The sequence below is a fragment of the Anguilla rostrata genome, chromosome 6, assembly GCF_018555375.3.
Source record: "Anguilla rostrata isolate EN2019 chromosome 6, ASM1855537v3, whole genome shotgun sequence".
Lineage (NCBI taxonomy): Eukaryota > Metazoa > Chordata > Actinopteri > Anguilliformes > Anguillidae > Anguilla > Anguilla rostrata.
This window is the reverse complement of record NC_057938.1, coordinates 11,116,958-11,137,248: the sequence shown is the minus strand read 5'-3', so window position 1 is coordinate 11,137,248 and position 20,291 is coordinate 11,116,958. Positions and strand designations below refer to the sequence as shown.

The window sequence follows — 20,291 nt, the reverse complement described above, 5'->3', positions numbered from 1 at the left end:
ACCTCACGGCCTGGCAGTTCTTCTAAGCTTGCAGGAGAAACAACGTACTATTGAGCGTACAACATTCCAGATGTGTACTGTCAAGTGCAGAGGCACAGAGTATTTCCATTAGCCATATATAGGAAGAGAACTTTTTTCTTTTTTTTTTTTGTAAAAAGGGGAAGCACAACAGACATTCTGGAAAAGAACATCTGCTGAATGCCTTAACGTAAATGTAATTGCGCATTTATGGGAATGTTCTGGAAGGGTGCCCGAGACCAGTTTTTTCCACTCCCATAAACTATGTAAGTCGACTGAATTTCTGGACTGAATGGAAGAGGGGTGTCGTTTTCCTCCGGTAGAATTCCAGACGCCAGTATGCTACAGCACATTCAGGTCATACTGACCACACACGGTGGCCCGACACCCTATTAAAGGGGAATTTCACTTTATAACACTTGTGGGGTTATTTTCACACCTAACCGGGCTTTTGTGTGCACCCCAGACAGTTTTTAGGTTGCTTGCTTCAATATATAGATATTTAGATATTTATATATACCCATGTAAGCAAAATCCCCCCATCCAATAGAAGCCCATTCAACATCAAACTCCACGTTAGACTCATTGTAAACACACATCCCCGCTTCTCGTGACTGATATAGTCCTTCTAATGAATGTGTCACCCTTCATTTTTCGATTAGTTATTTCATTGTTAATATTTTACGCTGTTTTGTTGCTTTCCTTTACAAATTCCCCTTTAAGTAACTTTACATCAGGGTTTCCTTTTTCTGTTCATTCCCCGTGGGTACCCTCTAATTTCTGCAAAATGTCATTTTTATCATTCTGCCTGTAAATAGAATGAGGTTAGGTGTCCCGACTGAATATAGAGCAGCAATGAACACTGTACCTTCTGGGAGAAGAGCCTGGGCAGATGCCAATACTGACAAGTGTGGTGGGGGAGGGGAAATGTTTTGCTCTTTTCTTCATCTTTTTCTTTTGTTGCTAGGACCCAAATTAATTAGGGAACTCTATGTTGCTGTTAGACTGCCAGTTACACGGTAACTGTGTTTGAGTGGATGGTTTACTTAGTATAGCTATGCAGTACTGATTGCTAGTTATGATTTGATTGGCTAATACACATGAGCATGAGCTTTCATGTCAGAAAAGTTTTGAAGGCAACACTGGGGTAGCAGTTCACAGTGCTTGGCTTCCAGCTAATAATGAACTGTGAAATCTGCCATGGTTTTATTTCCCCCTTCTCTTTTAACTATGGTATTACTCTCTGGTGTGAAAATGTGAACACCAGGCATTGTCCTGTAAGATGCATCAGTATTTTACATCATGCAACCTCAGGCCAAGAGCAAATTTCTTCCATTGTTGACTGACTGCCATTGATGAAAACAGAGAGGAGCAAACAGAACACAGATGTCATGAAAACTGTACTGTAGTATGAATGTATGAGGCATTTCTTTGATTCAGTGGAATGCTGTTCTGTATGTTCACAGTACAGCATGGCACTTCATCCAGGACTTCAAAAAGCAGTAAATTTATTATTTCACTTTAGATCACGGCTAAATTAAAAATGTGAAACAATTCAAAATTAAGAACAAATTGCATTTGCATAGCAAAAAGATCCGAGTCCATAGACGCTTGAACTGATTTAAACACTTAACCTGTCACTGAACTACTGAATTCTGAATTCACTTTCACTGTTTCATACATTTCAACTGCCTGTACCAAAAACAGAAATGACAGACAACACAAAATATCCTCTAAAGCTTTTTTTATTTACTACAGGGAGAAAAAATAAAATAAAATAAAATAAAAAAAACAAAAAAACAAAAAATAAATTGAACAGTTACAAAACAATATCCCTGACGCATAACCTTCAGGATTTGATTTTAAAAATTGTTCAGTGTGCGTCAAGTGCTGGTCAGAAAACCAGCACCAGAAAGCAACAGACTCCCCAATCTAAGACAGCTCAGCCTTGAAATATAGGCAAAAGAGTCTGAGAGACACATCTTCTCCAGCAAGATTATTTTCACTTTGGAAGGTCTACAGTGGCCGGAATTGTTCGGAAGTCTGTAATGCTTATCTTCGGCGTTAGATAAACATCCCACGACCTCATGCCAAGCCAGATCTGACCAGCACTCGTCACGAATGGTACAGAAAATACTTGGTGGAGCTGATCCGGAACCCCGTTTCTCTCAGCTCTGACAGCGTGCTCAGTAGCATCTGGGTCGCTCACAAAATGCCTCATTATCAATGGTCACAGAACATCGAGGGCTTGGTTAAGTGTTCGTATCCTCATAAAAGAGATCATAGAAAGGCTTCACTGTTTTTAGGGATTCATGACAAGGGCATTAATGGTCTGTGTCCCCTCAAACACAAAGAACAATGGACGTAGGACGGCAGATAACTAAAGATGATTATGAACCAAAAAATGCATAGGTCTATTACCTGTTGATCAATGCTAAATTGAGAATCAAAGGCAACAGTGACACAAGAGAAAGAAAAGAAAGTGCCAACAGCTCCTTAACTTCATAATTTTGATAGGTGCTTGCTGGAGTCCACACAATAAACCGATTGTACATATCTTCTCAATAATTATTATGTCACAAGTGAACCACCAAAGCCCGTCCTGGATTCAATAAACATGTGTCCCAAACCTAAAGGGAACTGCTATATGGATTATGTAGATTAAATCCAAACCAGCATTTCACATTTAACCCTCATTGGTGCAACATCACGCCGTATTGAAATAATGTTCTGTGTTAAATGAGTGAGCTCTAGCGACATGGAGGTGGCACATATACTTCCTCTTACTCTGCCTTATACAGCAAATGGCTGTCAGGGCCTGATGCATAACACTGAACTGCGCAGCCAACTGCTGCCCAATAGGAACTAAACATATTCTCTGCGACTCACAGTGAGTAAACAGGGACCACATTATCCACTGATGCATCTTTTAGGACTAAAGGGACACTGCTATTTGGCAGCCTTACTGTAATACCTTTATAACATTTCACAAGTAACATACAACAAAGCAAGGTAGATACACAACTAACATATAATACTATGGTTATATAACAAGAACATTGCATAATCTCTTTTTATACCTGGCTATCACATTTAAATTAATAAGAAAACCTTTTGTATGTGTATGTGCTGCAGCCGAAATATTGCAAACCATAGTATAAATGTAAACAAAATCAATTCAATCGATGAATATGTCCCAATGACTTGATTTTAGACGTTCAAGAAATGCCAGATCAAATAATAAAGGATGTGGGAGGAATGCTAAGCAGTATAGTCTGTGTGTATTACATGTAATCATGTTCAGTTTTGCATAGTCAATTCTGTGTGGTCTGAACAACCTTAAGGAAAAGCATAGTCAATATGAAGGATCTGCCATGGACCTTCATATTAGCATGTGGCACAATGAGTTGTTTACATTGGCAAAACAAAGTTGCAGGGTGCATCACATTTCTACCAACACATGGACGGCACTTCAGAGGAAATGACAGACCTTACAGTGCATGGGATTAGCTGTTGGGCGTGTGTGGTGAGTACACAGTGGACTGTTTGGACTGGGTGAAAGGCCTTCTTAAGCGCAGTACTGCAAGTCTGTCTGTGAGGTCTCAGCTAGCTGTAACAAGGCTGCTGGACCGGCTGGGGACACCACAGTGGCAGCACTCCCCTCTCAAATACAGGTATGATCACCCAGCTCTACGCAGGACGAGTCCGAACCACAGGAAGGGTGTGATAGGAGAATAGGAGAGTCATACTACTCAATAGCTGCACTACAGTCCTCCCTCTGCAGCAAATCTGTAGGCGCCTACAGTATCCACTTTTACAAGCTATCCATCTCATTGGATCTGATTCATACAGTAGCATCAACATAAGTTTACATAACTACAATTATGACCAGTTATGCAAATAAAATTGTTAATAAATGAAAGTGAATTACATTTTTTTTTTGGAAGAAACTTTGTTAAGCACCTTAGGGCCAGGGTAGTGAAAACATGTCTCTTCTAAAATGCAAACCAAAAGGCCAATCCTTATAAAGTAACATGTTTTAGTACTGGATAATATTATTCATTGAACTGGCACAATGAAATGAAATGAAAAATCTAAATGTGCACTTTGATCTGTATGGAATACGTACTTCCGTAGACAAAATGAGATCTGCATAGCATTCTAATAAAGTGTCAATGCGATTGATTGTAAAATTGCATACTGAATGCCAACATCTTTGAAAAACAATTAGAAATAACATTTTTAAAAGCATATCTGAAAAAAGCATTCATAACTTACTACAGAGCCATCAGGGGAAATAAATGTAATTACCCTTGGTTGCTTTCAGTGACAAATGCTCACACCTCTATTGAGGAAATAAAGGCTGATATACTGATTACTATCTATATCAGAGCTACGGACAGTCTCGGTGGTCGGCTCACTCTTGGGAGGCCTAATTATCCAAATGGCATGGGACGGGAGAAAGAGACACTATAAGGAATCTATTTCACCTTTAAAATACTGTCGGTATCTGTTCTATTTACTGGTCATCTACAAGGATGACAACTCAAATGATAATCAAACAGCGGTGTGCTGTATGCTAAAAGGCATTTTCCCCCTAATTTCACCACATGGTGTGATGACAACTAATCATACATTTTAACTGAAAAAAAGAAAAGAGTGTCCTAAGGAATGGCAAAAAGACACAAAAGCAATGGAATAAAAACGTGTGAGCTCAAAAGCAGTCTAAAGCAATTCAAACTCCGTCCCAAGATTCAAATGTTTTTCAGAATATGTTGCCTTATACTGCAGCTTCCACTTGATTCCACAGATTTGACAGTTGCTCTAAAAATATGTTCAACATCCATACAGATGTAAATGAGCAGCTAATCATAGCTACCAATGCTCTATGACTGCAATATACACACAACTGTATACATGCCCTTAACTCATATGGTGAGAATTGCATATATACATATTCGAAAGACTTTTCAAGTATAATCTTTGGCGTGTCTTTGGGAATTTCTATGGACACATTATTATTGCCACGTCTGCATTGACTACTGTATATCGGAATACCTACAAGAACAAGAAAATATTTTTTTCAAAGGAACCTCGAAGAAGAAGCCAAAACTGGATACAGTCCAACTGCGTAGAAAACTTGCGGTAACCTTTCATAATCTCATTGCCTGATTCTCTCCAGAGAAAGAAATGCTGCTACATTAGCACTGCTCTTTATGAAAGTCGTATACAAGGTCAGCACAGGGGACTTCACTCAACACAAAAGCCAACAGAATTCATAATACTACCCTATGCTATAAACAATCTATAAATATATCAATAAACCCTTAAAACAGATAAATATTAATTGTATTGTCATGAAAATTACAACATGTATTGTATCCTTAACTTTGAATTCCAAATGCGTATTATCAATGGTAATATTGGGAATATTAATGGTTCATATAGGTCAATACTAAACAATTTACCACTGTAATTACACATGTATAAGCGTAAGAAATTATGTTAATTATGTTATGCACTACAGGACTAGTATTATTCAGACAGTAAATGTCATGATGTAAAACAGCAATACATAGTTATACCCCATATCTGATACTTTAAAAAAGATTTTTAGTTACATATTTGCCGCAATGTTATTACACATATATAAATTGCTTAAAGCTTCATCCTAAATTTATATTACTTATTTTAACAATGTTAACATTTTCCTCATTTCACATATGCCTATTAATATATTTCCATAAAATTAAATTGCATAATGGAACATAAATTGCTGCCAGGGAAGAGAGTACCTTATTTCTTATTACTCCGTCTATTTTCATTTTATTCAAAGCCCTTTGTGTAAAGCAATTATACAGATACATATAAATATAAAATTTTTGTATGAGTTTAACCAAATAAAGAAACAGTAAACATATTATAGATGATAAACATAATAATTGTTATTTTAAAAGGCACTTCTGAAACATCGAAAATCAAAGTGCAGGGTCCCTTTTCAACCGAAATAAAAACAAAAAAAATAAAGCCCAAATTCAATCTAACCACATTGTGTTCTCTTCTTTATTTAGGATGACAACATTCAAGCAATTTTTATTCAGTTGTCATCCAATGTTCATTTTCCAATCATTGCAATGACTGCTGCACTAATAACTGTTGTGTAAGAATGGGAAACAACAGGCTGCTTAAATTAATTTAACAATAAAGTTAAAGTTAAAGACTTACGAGAAAAGTGCACTGCGGTTAGATTGAAAAGAGTTCTGTCACTCCCAGTGTAGAGTAGTGACTATTGATTATGTAATGTCATACATTGTTTAGTTAACCAGAGAGGACAAAATGCCATACATACAGTTAGGAAGGCAGCCATTTTGGCTCCAATTGTGTAGCCACATCACTGGAGCTCAGTACACTACAATAGGCACAGTGGGCTATGCAGATGGCACAGGAAGTGACTATTTAGAAGACACTAGGTAGTCAAGTCAAGCTACTAACAAAACCAAAAATCTCACCAATAGAAGAACATTGTGTTTGTATTTCTGTACGTGCGTGTCCGTGTGTGTTTTGCTTTGAGAGTACCAATGAGTGTGAGAGAGTGTGCTGGGCATGTGGAACTGAGAGTGTGCTGGGCATATGGAGCAGTGCTGGTGTGATTGTGTGAGTGTGTGCGTGTGTGTATGCGTGCATGTGTGTGTGTATGTGCGTGTGTGTGTGCGTGTGTGTGTGTGTGTGTGTGTGTGTGGTGAGGGTGAGAGAGGACGCCCTCAGAGGTCAGTGGTGGCCTTGGCGGTCAGAGCCTGAATGCGGAGGGTGTTGCAGTTCTTGCAGAGAACATGGCTGTCCAGAGGGTAGCAGCCCTGGTTGTCCCCCTCTGAGAGAGGGGAGCCACAGTCCTGCAGGACACACAGGGCAAACAGGCCACAGATCATCTCAAAGCCCGGTCTTTATGCTCAGCGCAGCTCCTTAACCATGGCGATTTACAGAGGCATTTATCACACAAGCACATATTATTCATCAGTACAGTATAGTGAAACGGAAAAAAAGCAGGTGAAAAACCTCGCTCAGTGGTACAATGACAGGGCCCCACTTAACCCATAAGCTTCTGATTAAAGGCCCAGTGCATTAAACACTACACCACTTCAATGGTCACTGTCATGTCGTGACAGTGAAATAGACATGCAATAGACCTACCTGACATGGTATTAATTAATTGGGAGTGAGCAGATAAGAAAAAAAAAGATAAGAATGTGTCAATCAATCCGTTAAGGCTATATTTCTACCATGTTTAAACATAAATGTAAAAGTTTTCTACTTGCTATAGTTTCCTGGTATGATTCCCTTTTGACACCGAGCAGCGGCACTGCCACGTCAAAACAGCTGTGATGTTTTCTAACTGCAGCTACGCTACAGGAACACAACACATCTGTCACCCTCGTCACATGACTCTGGTGCCTCACTGACCTCACAGCGGTAGCACTGCACGTGGAAGTCCCGGTCCAGCGCCACGATGCGCACCGTCTCCTCCTGTCCCGGGGCGGGCATGATGGGCTCCTTACACACCGAGCAGCGCGGGGCGAACTTCCTGCAGGGGGCGATAGATCATACGGGACGTCTCAAACATGCCTGATCCTGGACACACACACCCCACCTCCCCCACACGCACGCATCCTATGCAGCAGCACGCCTTTATGCTAAACGAAACTAAACTAGGCCAGAGGCATCACCTTTGATTACCAAACAAGGTGTGAAAACGGGCACTATTAATAACCAAACATGACCTTTCGGTGATAAAGGGGACACCAGGCTCTGTACAGCCGAGTTAGATCATGTCTGTGTTAATGAGAACAGACCAGAATGCACCTGAGCGTAAGAAGAAGATGAAGATGATGAAGAAGAAGAATAAGAAAAAGCAGAATTAGTAGTAGTGGTAGTACAGTACTAGTAGCAGTAGTAGAGACCTAGACAATGAGCAGTTTGCTGTAACTAATTGTGCAGTCCCCAACCTTGTTGCGATGTCACAGTGCCCAAATGACAGTACTGCAGTAATTCTACAACAATATAGCGGAAGCTATGTGATATAAGAGAGGAGCGAGGGGTAGCCAAGGCTAGGCTGGGGCGAGGGCGCGCATTGTGCGTTTGGGCGGGGCGCTCACTTGTGGAAGTCCTCGATGCAGTGGATCTGATTGGCTGCGTCCACGGTGAAGGGGATTCCGTCCAGGCTGCGGTGACACACCACGCAGCTGAAGCAGTGCGGGTGATAGGCCTTCCCCGTGGCTCTCAGGATGCGCTCCATTATGGGCTGAGCACACACACTGCAGGACTCCAGGGTGTTCTGTAGACACACACACACACACACACACACACACACAGGAAACAGGGAGAAATAAAAATGCATGCAACTTACCATAAATCCATTTTTTATACTTTTAAATCGTATGTTCACCCAAAAACAGAACAAGCACTTTTACCATCAGCATAAAATTACTGAATTACAGAGGACGTCTGCATACAGCACATTCGACCACAGCTTTGAGCGCTGACCTATGCTTTGAGTGACAGCTAAACACAGTAACTACAGTGGGGTTCCCGAGCAGCAGGAAGGCTGTTTTCCCAGCACACAGCCTGCTGGCGTGCCCCTTCACACTGTGAGCAGTGAGCACCCACACAAGGCTTCTGCTTTCAGACTGACCCACGCTGGACCAACGGGAGGTAATTAGGTGGCAGCAAGCCAACCGAAATCCATTATCCGCAATCCCGTCACTGATTAAATTGCGGGGAAATAGGCTATCAAGTGCAGGACTGACAACTGCAACATCTTGCCCCGGTCTGGACTGCACAGGGGTGAGGGGGGGGGGGGGGGGGTTCCCTGCGTTTAAGACATACTCCTCGCTAAAGTGCGAGCAGGCGGCGATCGCTCACTGAGCTCTTCGGACGCTGAGGGAGCAGCCACCGTTCTCTTCCGCCTGTGACGGGTTCTGAGCAGTTTTCACTGCCGCGGGTCACTGGAGCCACACAGCACTTCAGAGCCCTTTCAACTGTGACAGCGATCGAGCCCCCATCCCCACCCCCACCTCCACCCCACCCCCACCCCTACCCCTACCCTCCAGTTCTGCAGGGACCGTCCACCCTGACATTCACCCTCCCCACGGACACAAAGCGCTCAACGGGCAGAGTTCACCGGGAGAACAGATTTCGCGCCACGCTGCGCCAGCACTTACATCAGCGTTACAGTCATTTAGCAGACGCTGTTATCCGGTGCGACTGTCAAAATGAACTACGCGAGCGCGCGGCTCGTTCTGACAGTCGCCCTGGATAACAGCGTCTGCTAAACGACTGCAACGCTAATGCAAGGAAATTATACACTCAGACGTCACACCTCTATTTTCATTTGATATTAGGTCATTTCTGCACGTGACAACCTGACAAAATTCCCACCGACCGAGGCTTGCTTTCATTGACTTTCCGGCTTATTGCGAGTGAGTGAAGTTCTATTCCTGGAGAATTGTTGTGTACAAACAAAGTCCAAGCCGGAATCCTGGACTCTGAACAAAGCTTTTAATGAGCTTGACAATCGGAGCTCTGGAGTTTCAGCGGCTAATTTGCCCGCTAATTTCCAGTGTGCTTACGCTAAATTCAAACTGTAACAACCAGGAGTATCAAACACCTGCAACTAAATATGAATAAATGGGCTCAATAAAAGTTATTTGCGTATTGATTCATTTCATTTTGCTTGGCAGGCAGCATCAGATTTGATACTTTTTTTTCATATTCTCCAGGTACATACCTGTACAGATGAATATCTTACTGTTGTAATTCAGTTCCATTCCAATGCCTAAGGGTACAACAGTTTCTAACTGCTATGCCACAACACAATCTTCATAGGACATTTGAGGCAAAACTAAGCCCTTGTATCATTGTATTAAAGCATGAAATTTCACTGATATGGTTCCCAGAGGCCCTTTCAACATTCTCTCTTCTTCTTGTGCCTGGTTACAGTATTCTAGACCAAATGTATTTGTCTCCGATCGACGAATAAAAATCACATAACGCAGAACTAAATCGCCCCGCCTTCTAACATGCTCACAATGTTTCACAGAGGTCCAGCACTGACGTCAGGCCAGTATATTTACGGGACTTGGACATGCTGCTGGGTAATAACTTTCAAGGGCAGCTTAGAAAAATCCCCAGGAAAGGCCAGTATATTTCCTCCCTTTACTGTAAATGAGCCACATAAAAAAGAAAAGTGCCATGACGAAAACGACCACTAGAGGGCTGTATGCGTCTAAGGACGTCTGGGGTTTACCTCCTTCCTCTGAAAATGTGATGTACAGTATTTCAGCACACATATTTCCCCCCACCGCTTCAAATACTTCTCTAAGTACTAGCCCAGGAGGCCAAACAAACGTCTTGGCAGATAAGGTGAAGCGAATTCAGGTCAGGCTGCCTTTTCCTAGCTCTGAGGTCAGGCAAAGCGAGCCCAAGTCACCCCTAGCTCCTGTTGACTCTTTCAAATTCCAACAGAACAGACTTCTCACAACCCCCTCCTCTCTTTCTCTCCCATTCTCTCTTTCTCTCTCCCTTCCCTCTCTCTCTCTCTCTCCCAGGGTCCCAGTGTTCTCCAGCCAATGAAGCCCAAAGGATGTTTGACAGAGCTGTCAGTCCAAAAAAAAAAAGAAAAGAAGCAATGCAGACAAAGTGCAGAGCTGTTACATTTCGAAAGAGCACCGAGTTCCGTTTGTTACGGGCAGCGGAGATTCCATGCTCTGCCTGTGACTTAACCCTTGTACACAAAACACGGAGGAGGGGGGGGGTCCAGTGAGAAAGCACAGCCGTACTCAATGTCCTCTTTTGACACAGTCTCTGCATCTCCTATTGCAGTCTCGGAACTGCAGGGGAAAAACAGCGACATAAACAAATTTACATTTCTAATAAATAGTATCGTTTGTCAATTTCATATTTCAACCTCTAATGGCACAGGGCAGTATGAACGTCCTACTATTATCTATATTTATGACATTGTGGATTAATTCTGATTTCAGAGAATCTACATTCAATTGTATCAATTTTTGTTAAAAAAAAACTTAGAGCTTTCACCAAATTTCTAGGGTCTACTCCTGAACCAAATGTTAATTTATCTATGCCTGTTTAAAGATAAGGGATGAGGCAAGGGCAACACATTCACTGCGTTTATTATCTAATCAGTCCATTCACTCCATTCACAGTGTCCTCACTCTTAAATTCAAATTACAGGGTCAGCAAAGCACCCAGGTGAAGAATCAAGCACACCCGTTCAATATTAATTTCCTGAGGGGAAGGCCGTTAAATCCACAAAGACTGCTATCATGAATAAAATGCCGCGGCTTTGCCTTCAGGTAAACCGTAATCCAAATTTAAGCCATTTTGCGATGCAAAAGTCAGCGACGTCTCACGAGTGGCTCTAATTATTTCTGAAGCTTAACGTGACTTAAAAGGTTTAATCCAAGAACGGGCAGGGGGCGTGTGGGGTAGCGTTTTTGGAAATCAAGTGTTGAAGCTCACAGAATTAATGAGCAGCCTTATCTCTTACAACATATTTGACCCCACACATTAGACACCAGGCCTCGCTGAGGTGCTTAATAGCGAAACGCAAAAGATTTGCCAGATTCTTGGTTCAGTCCTTCGGGTCTGTTTGACTTTGGATTACTATGCATCTGTAATGTTGTCATGTGATAAAAATGCTGAAAGTATTTGTTTCGCAGTAAACCATTAACAGATGTATCCAAAGTCAGAGACTCATAAAATCAAGTCGAGTCAGTCACCGATAATAACCCAATTGTGGACGCTGAGTTTTTCTTTCTACAAAAACTGGTAACCGCTGAACAGCAAACACAATATAACCCCAATAGAACTCATCCTAACCTGTAAGCAGGGGTGGGAACAAATTTGCATTTAAGGGTTTATGTGTAATATGGGCTTGTTGCCATCTGCAACCCATATGTACACCTGAAAGACTGATGTTTTTTTGGGGTTTTTTAAAATTTCTTACAGCTTATAAAACGTTTTCAATATTAGCCTCGAAAATGAATGACACTGTTGGAATTTAGCAAGATAGCAGGCAAGTTCTGTCACTAAAATGGTGCAAAAGCCTACTGCATAGCTTCTAGTAGCATGCTTCCCGGTCGCTCAGACAAGTTAATGTTCATTAGCCCACACAGCAGCACTAACAACAGTTCGCAATGCCTGTTTCCAGTAGGACTGGCAGTTGATGTTTACACTCTCGCCTGTAACCGTTCTCTGTGCCGTACCGAGAGCAGAAGGCGAAACTTGCAAAGGCATTCAGGCGCTAATGACACGCGCGACTGATTCACTTCTGTACATACAGTACGCACCTCGGCAAGCTAGCGAAGGCGCTAGTGAACGTTTTATATGGGAGCGCGCAGACGGCTCACGAGCTGAGAGCGCGCTCGTGCCTCCCGACTGCAAGCAGCGGCGATGCCCTCGCACCTGTGGCTTCCAATCCCTTTTCAGTGGAAACAGTGCGGAAGCTACGCAGTGCCCCAGCCGTGCGCCGAGCAGCTACTCCACGGTGCAGACGAAAGGGACGAAGCACCGCCTTCAAAGCTAAGAGCGTGCGGACGGGGGTCCGGCGGCATCTGCTAACGTCAACCTTGATTCCAGACATTCCCAAAATATTACAGGCGGAATCAGGGCCGTCTGGGAGATAAGCAAGTTCCGGTGCGAAGTCCACAGCGCGAGGTCTCTATCAAGACGCACTGGATAAAAGCACGAGTCGACATCCAAGCATATCTTCTTTCTCAGGCGCGATACACTGCAACAAACGAGCACATCATGGGCCCTCCCTGGCTGTTGAGACGTAGCTGCCCTGCTGATAAGATAATAGACCTATAGGAGAATACTACAGCTGCTAGTTATTTAGCTTACAATGATGTCCATTAGGATGTAGGATTTATAAAACAGTCATACGCCCACAGCGAATAAGCATTTTCTTTTAGCATTCACAGTTGCGGCATGCAAAAACCCCAATGTCAAACGCGCCCAAGCTCAAAATTGACGTATCATGTAAGGTCACGTATAGGAGAAAAAAGGCTATTCAACAAATCTAATATCATCACAGTCTACCGGTATGCTAGATTTTCTAAGCCTGTACGCTTGACTGATAAATAATATAATTTCATGTGTGCATCAATAACTTTATTAAAAGTTAGACCCTTGGATATGAGTTAGAAGCAAAACCAGTGGGGCAATGCTAGTGACTGTTAAAACCTGAGAGGCAGCACAGCGACTGCAATAAATTTGTGCTGCATGCAGCATCTTTCTTATGTTTTATGTTGTGCTCATTGCGTATAAGAAAAATTAAGGGCAATAAGCTTCATTCATTCATTCATTTTTTAGTTATTATCGTTATAAATCAAAGGAAACTATAGCTTGCTAGTTCAAAATAGAAATGAAAAAGATTTTTTTCGTAAAATGCTAAAATCATGCTGACGTAAAACTTTTACCAGAAATGTTAAACGTCTGAATTATCTTCCACGAGATACCACATAAAACCAGCTATATACATAAAACCAGCTATATTTTATTTTGTTTCATCTATACAGACGTTTACTATCACGTGCCTTGTGGCCAAAATCACTGCCTGGTGCAAGCCCTTTGCAACTGCCCCATTTGACCTCAAGCCCCCCTACGCCCCCAGTAGTGGGTCTGGGTGGCATTAATAATCAAACGATGGCGTAACAAGTGTCCCAGCTTCCCTGCTGCTTCCTAAAGCGTCTTCAGTTACAGGCGCCCCCGCCTCCCCCCGCCTCCCCCCCCCCCCCATGTTTCCTGAGACTGCCTGGCAATTTTCCGTATCGTCACGGTGACGCGAGAGGTCCCCTGGCTGCCCCCTACCGCCGAGCGTCAGCCTGGCAGGGCGCGGAGGCCTCGCTGTGCCCGCGCTGCGCCCGCCCACAGTCCCCGTGCCACCCTGTGATCCGCCTACCTCACAGAGTTCCGCACGGCCCGCTCAGGTGAACGCAGCGCACGCAGAGATCAGATCACTACCTCTCTCTCTCTCCCTCTCTTTCTCCCTCCCTCCCCTGTGGGCAAGCTTAACTCCCCACCTGGGGAAAGCGGTCTCTTAAGACCTTGCATCATCTTCACTTAAAGACAAGCCTCTTACATTTCCCTCATTTAATGCCACAAAGCACACATTATTTAAAAAAGTTTTTTTTTCCATACATAGCTATGTATGTATAGCAAATGCAGACCATGCAGTGGCATGCTTGTTACCTTGTCTGATCTCTTACCATCTGTTTCATGTGCAATGGATCTTTAATATAATTGCAAAAACTGACCTGCCATAGGCATTTATATCAACACTGTACTGATTCTGGCGGCAATTACTACTTTGGAAAGTGACTATAAGGCTGTGTGCAATGACAACGTCAAAGCAACCTCATTAAGCAGGATCGTCCTGAAAAGACATCTCCAAAGGTTAATGTCCACAGCTCTGAGATGAACAGAGCGAAAGTCCATCATACATGATTTTTACAACAGGGTGTTTATTGAGGTAAGCTCAGGTTAAGGATTAACTGCACATTCTCTCTCAGAGCAAGAATTGTAGTTGCTTGTTTACCAATGATTGAGTGCGTGTGGGGTAAAAAAAAAGAGAGTAGGCCGCACGGTAAGGCGAGGACGCCCCCTCGGTCGAACAGGTACGATGGCTACGCTTAAATCATGGGCACTCGCAGGCTTGCGGGGAAGCTCAACCTGCTCAATTAAACTGCGAAAGCTTAAATTTCAAGTGGGTAATTAAGCGATCTGTCTGACTGCACACACAGCCGTAACTGCGGCCGCGTCACATTCAGAGTTGCAGCGAGGACACGAAAGATGTTCAAAACTTAACTGCCCAAAAAAACAGCTTATATCCCATTTGGGTAGAGGAGGCTAAACATGCCACATCTCATGATCCCATGCTAGGGGCCTAGACTAATGACAACAACATACATCGTCGTAATCATCAGTATGAGTTAAACAGGACACACGCGCCTGAACGTTCCCACAGGGCACGCACACATTTTGATAACATGACACTGGGAGGCCCCTGTCTCTTAAGGGTCAATTAAGAGAAATTACATTTCAAACCAGCATACTTGCACAATGTCTATACACTGTCTCACATATATGAGCCTATCTTATTGTAGAGTGACATCCTTTGCTCCCAACCTGAATGTCAATTAAAAAGTTAAAAGTGATGGTTCCAGTTCATACTCTTCTTTATTCCAGCTGGGCAGTGGATTCAACCATAAACAGGTATGGTCGACACACATTCAGCCTTTGACCTGACCAGTCCTATTCAGACATGCTTCAAATATAGAAGTCACGATGGTCATCTGTTTAAATATGTATGGTTGGTTGAAAGAAGACCCAGCGTATTTATCTTGCTTCCTCAAATGATGCCAATATCTATGAATGCCATCTGACTGAACGGGGCACCCCTTGGGCCCTTACTTTACATTAAATAGGAAGCAAAAACAATGGCTCCCTGATACTTATGGCGTATCAGCCAGATTAATACCCACTTCCTGCTCTGCTCATCTACCGAGCAGCTGTGTGGTTTTCCTTAATCCACCTGCGTTCAGGAAGGTGGCGATAACAGCCTTGTGGCCGGGCACGAAACCAGGAAACAGGCAAGGACAAAGAATGGTTGCTGTAGTGGGATCTGTCCGTCAGAGCAGCCTGGGGACTGAGGGCGGGGGGTGGGGGGGGAGTGTGGGGAGGGGGGGGGAGTGGAAGGGTAAGTTCAGAACACAAACCGAGAAGCCCTCCTTCAACACGGAAAGGAACTGCCTTTCGCTGACACTGAGGTCAAAGCCAATGAACCTGCATGTCTCACTCCACAGGGAAAGGGCAGAAGGTCACAGAGGGATTGTGACACATGATATGAAACCTCACCCTGTTAATGAATGATCTGGAAAGAATGATACGTATCCCGCTACTGTTATACTGCAGAACCTCAGTGGGACCATACACAGTCATATCTCCCTTGGCAGGCCTCCTTTGTGGGAGGGGCTAGGTGTCCGGAACAGAGAGTTTTGCCTTGAAGTGACCTTCACTGAATTCCAGACTGAGAGCTTCCTGAAAAAATGCTGCTCGGTGGCCAACTGTGCCTACCTCGTTCTCTTTTGTTTATTATGTCTATGGCACCCGTGACTTCCAAATGGTGATGCCTGCAAACCAAACTTCTGTGAACATCACACAACTATGTCTAATGTAACCGGACATAACCCAGTATGGTTGATGGCTTCTGTCTTTTTACAGAAAACCTATGACAATGGTGGCTTTGGCACTATCCAAAAGCCAAAAACGCACATTCCCAATGCATATCACTGCAGAAATAGCTTTGGTTTCAGATTAAATCCTCTACATTAGACAATGTCTTAAATGCAAATGACCATCTGAGATACAATTACATGCCATTTCCTCTTAAATATACTTAAAATCACTGATGATACTGAGCCCAGTCATCGAGCTAGGACATTCAAAATGTTTCTGTGAACTGTACTATGTTTCTAAGTGGCCATTAGCTTAAGCACTGGGAGGAGAAGATAATTGGAAAAATAACTCCCCAAGACATGAGAAGCTTCAAAGACAAATTCACAACAATGAACTCTGGTTCACAACTGAAGCCGAAATTCTTGTGGTGTTACCGAAGACTGAAGTTCTGAAGACTGTCTTTTGCTCTTCTCCTAGGCAAAAATGTTACCTCAGAGGTTAGACACACGTCAGGTCTCTTGTCAAAGAGATTTTAATGCCAGTGAGACTCTCCTGGTTAAATAAATACTAAACAAAACCTAAAAATAAAAAAGACATTTTCATCCCAGATTCACACAACAGTGAAGAGATAAATGAATGCTGAATAAATTATTTCAACTAAGATATTATTTTATATACTTCAAATTTAGCGATCAAAATTGTAGGTACGTTTGCACTGATTAAATGCGTAAAGTTGGTGAATGACCTGCCACTCCGTAGTCATTAAGCTGCAGCTGGGAATACTCCAACCTTACAGAAACAATGGCTCTGGCACTAGTGGATCGAGACAATTCAAAAAGGGGTGAAGCCGTATACGTTACAAATAAAAGTATGCAAGGAGAATAATGTGTTGATCCATTTCAGCATTATAGTAAGAGACTGTCGCTAGAATGTTGGTGCTGGTGCATAAAAATGTCTACTGGATAAAGAGCAGCTAACACTCCCTGTCCCCCTGCAATTACCGACTCACACAAAGAGCTGTCAAAATATCCGTGCGTTCGGAAACCCTCGCCTTTAAATTTAGACGTACGCATCGCGGAACACTGAAAATAATACACATTACGCGCGGCAAGGTTGTCAAATGAGACGGGGTCAAACTCCGATAAGTGCGCTCGGAGGCTGTTCTGAAAACGATGGGAAGGGCGCGCCGCGTCCCCGTGTGGCAAATGAGATTCCCGCTCGTTGCGCGGCGTTGATTAGCTCCGCTCCGGGTCCCCGCGGCTCCCCGAGCGCGGCGGCAAGGAGTGCAGTATTCAAACTCTTGTGGAGCAGAGGTCAACTGTCACTACTGCATCCTCCGTCCCCTAATGATCGCGTTCGTGGCGGTAATTACGAATCAGGTTAATCACAGACGCTCGCGCGAGTAGCTGTCGTCCCAGGGCGAGAGACCCGGGTCAGGGGGACACGGGAGAGACGCGGAAATATCAGGGAGCTAAAAAGGGAAAGATGAATGACTCATTAGCTAACGAGGCGCGAGCGAGCAGAAGGCCCGTAGCGGAAGCCCTCGCGGAACAGTCTGTCGGTGACGCTTCCAGGAGATGACCGGAAGTGAAGACGCAATTAGGACCTGATTTTTCTTTTGCCTCCCCTTTCGTTTGTGTTGTTTTGCGTGGCAGAAGCAGGGATTGTTCCGGAATCCCAGAGACGAGCTGTGAGATGACGGTTGTTTAAATGGAATGAGAGAGGTCACGTGATGTCACCGCTCCTGTGTGATAGGTCCGCGGAAATGACGGACAAGTGCAGCCAGGAATTGGCTTCACATTACAGATATGTATTCCTTTCTGTTGCAAGTAGTTCTTTTCCAGCACAAAAACAGCCAAATGTACGTTAGGCAACCCATAAAGGCCCTTATGACTTGCAGTTGAATGCACGCGGGACCACGTGTATTCCAATTGTTACCAATTGCGTAAAAAAAGGAGAATGAAAAATCTTCCAATATTATGCAATTATCATGAACTGCAGAAACTGATTCACATTGACAATGGAATTATGAAATTTCCTCTTTTTGAAGAGGCGAAATCATAGAATATTGAAAAGTATAATTCTAAATTCTAAATAAAATAATTCTAGATAAAAAAAGATGACAATCAAAAGAAGGGGAAAGGCTGCTGCATAGTTTCAAACCAGAAATGTAACTGCAGTGCGATTTGAGCACTCTAATCTTCAGTGTGGTGCTGACCAGTCCCACATATGTAACAGATGGCGATGATGATCAACAACAAACCATAGCTCATTCAGGGGGATGTTTTTCTTGTTGGTCAGGGAACATGCTCAAAAAGCTAGCCTCACGTCCAGAGCAAAACAATATACACATCACATAAACACATACCTACTCAGTGGGGATTTTGAATGAGACGAAACATACAGTGGTACTCAAGTAAAGCAAAATGACTACTGTATGCGTGAAATGACTGATCTCTGTCAGTAGCGCTGTCCTGGGCGTTAGCGGGAGAGAGGGCGCTCACCACGTAGCAGGGCTCGCAGTAGGCCTTCTTCTCCATGGCGTAGAAGGGCTTCCCGCGCAGTTTGCTGCCACAGGTGGTGCAGGTGAAGCAGTTCACGTGGAAGACCTGGTCCATGGCGGTGCAGCCGGTGCCCTCTCCCACCACGTTCTCCCCACAGGAGGAGCAGCGGCCTGGGGAGAGGGGGCAGAGAGTCAACAGCCTGTACACGCCTGTTTCACACACCGCACACGAACACATCGCAACCAGCCAAACACATATACACACCATATACACACACACAGTTCATTCACTCACACACATACACACACACACACACACACACACACAGTTCATCTGTGCACACAGACACACCCCACATCCACACACGCACATGCGCACATACACACACACACAGCACACACACAAAAACCCACACACGCACACAGACCTAACTCTTGCATTATTTATCTTCCTCTTAGAGCACACCCTTCTGCAGGGCACATCACACAAAACAGTCTTTTTATTTCCCATCGTCAACTGGAGTGCCTCACCTGTACTTTCACAAACCTATACAATTCTATGAAACTCGGGGAAAGCATTTGGTTTAAGTCATGGACACATGCATTTACATAATGCACGCTCCACCAGTGAGCGTAAAGGGATAGGCTTTGTGCACGATGAAGGACACATGATACTGAAAGAATCTTTTGAAAAACTACAGGCTTTACAATGGGAAGTATAGGGGCTCTTGGTGTTTTGTGGTCTAAATGAAGAAAAAACAGCTTGTACAGTAATTTCATGTTTTCAGAGGCTGTACATATAAACTGGACTTAATGTGTTCGTGGCTATGAATAACTGTTGCATAATCAGTATTGTATCTTATCAGATCTGCATTTTGTAGTTGTTCCAATGACCTTCGATATGCACTTATTGTACGTCACTTCGAATAAAAGCGTCTGCCAACTTGTATTCACAATTATGAACATGAATTTCAGTTTTTATACAATGTCATTGCCTCTGTCTTTGAGCACAGAATGGTGTTGTATGCACCATAGGAAATGGTTCAATCAGAAAATAATATTACACATAATTCTTTTGAAGAATAACTGGCTAATACGCAAATATAAAATGGTTCTAATGCTTTAGCATGCAGTGCGTTCTGTGAGAGGAAGCAATTTTGGACGGGGGGAGGTTTAGAGACAAAATACTCCAAATTCTTTCAGATTGTCCTCTTTGTTTTCGTTTCCGAGGAGCGATATTGACACTGTCCGGCAGTACACAGAGACCTACATAGGGCTACGTTTCAGCTGAGGTCTGCACAAATCGAGCAAACTGGGAAAAATGATGCGCTGGGAAGATTTTTTTTTTTTTTAAACGATGGCCCAGACCCAGTAAAGGCCATACGAGAGATGTGTGAACTTAACAACACCCCCCCCCCCCCCCCCCAAAAGAGGTCCCAGAATGAGGCCTCTAAATTAGGTTAAAGATCAGGAATCTGTTACATTTTCAAGGCAAAACAGCCCTCTCTTCCTTTCC

At 43.4% G+C, this 20,291-nt stretch overlaps 1 protein-coding gene across 10 annotated transcripts in view; it reads right to left on the bottom strand.

The window, feature by feature from the left end:
- Positions 1-1,747: 1,747 nt before the first annotated feature.
- LOC135256511 (lipoma-preferred partner homolog) overlaps positions 1,748-20,291 on the bottom strand; it is a 126,024-nt gene continuing 107,480 nt past the window's right edge. For 9 of the 10 annotated variants that reach the window (XM_064338341.1, XM_064338337.1, XM_064338338.1 and 6 more), the window contains 4 exons: positions 18,777-18,946; positions 8,169-8,347; positions 7,477-7,597; positions 1,748-6,908 (listed from right to left, as the gene is read on the bottom strand). In XM_064338341.1, coding sequence (XP_064194411.1) covers positions 6,780-6,908; positions 7,477-7,597; positions 8,169-8,347; positions 18,777-18,946 — 599 coding nt within the window. In that variant the 3' untranslated portion in view covers positions 1,748-6,779. The remainder of the gene's footprint in view (positions 6,909-7,476; positions 7,598-8,168; positions 8,348-18,776; positions 18,947-20,291) is intronic. The other variant, XM_064338336.1, reaches the window with a different exon arrangement.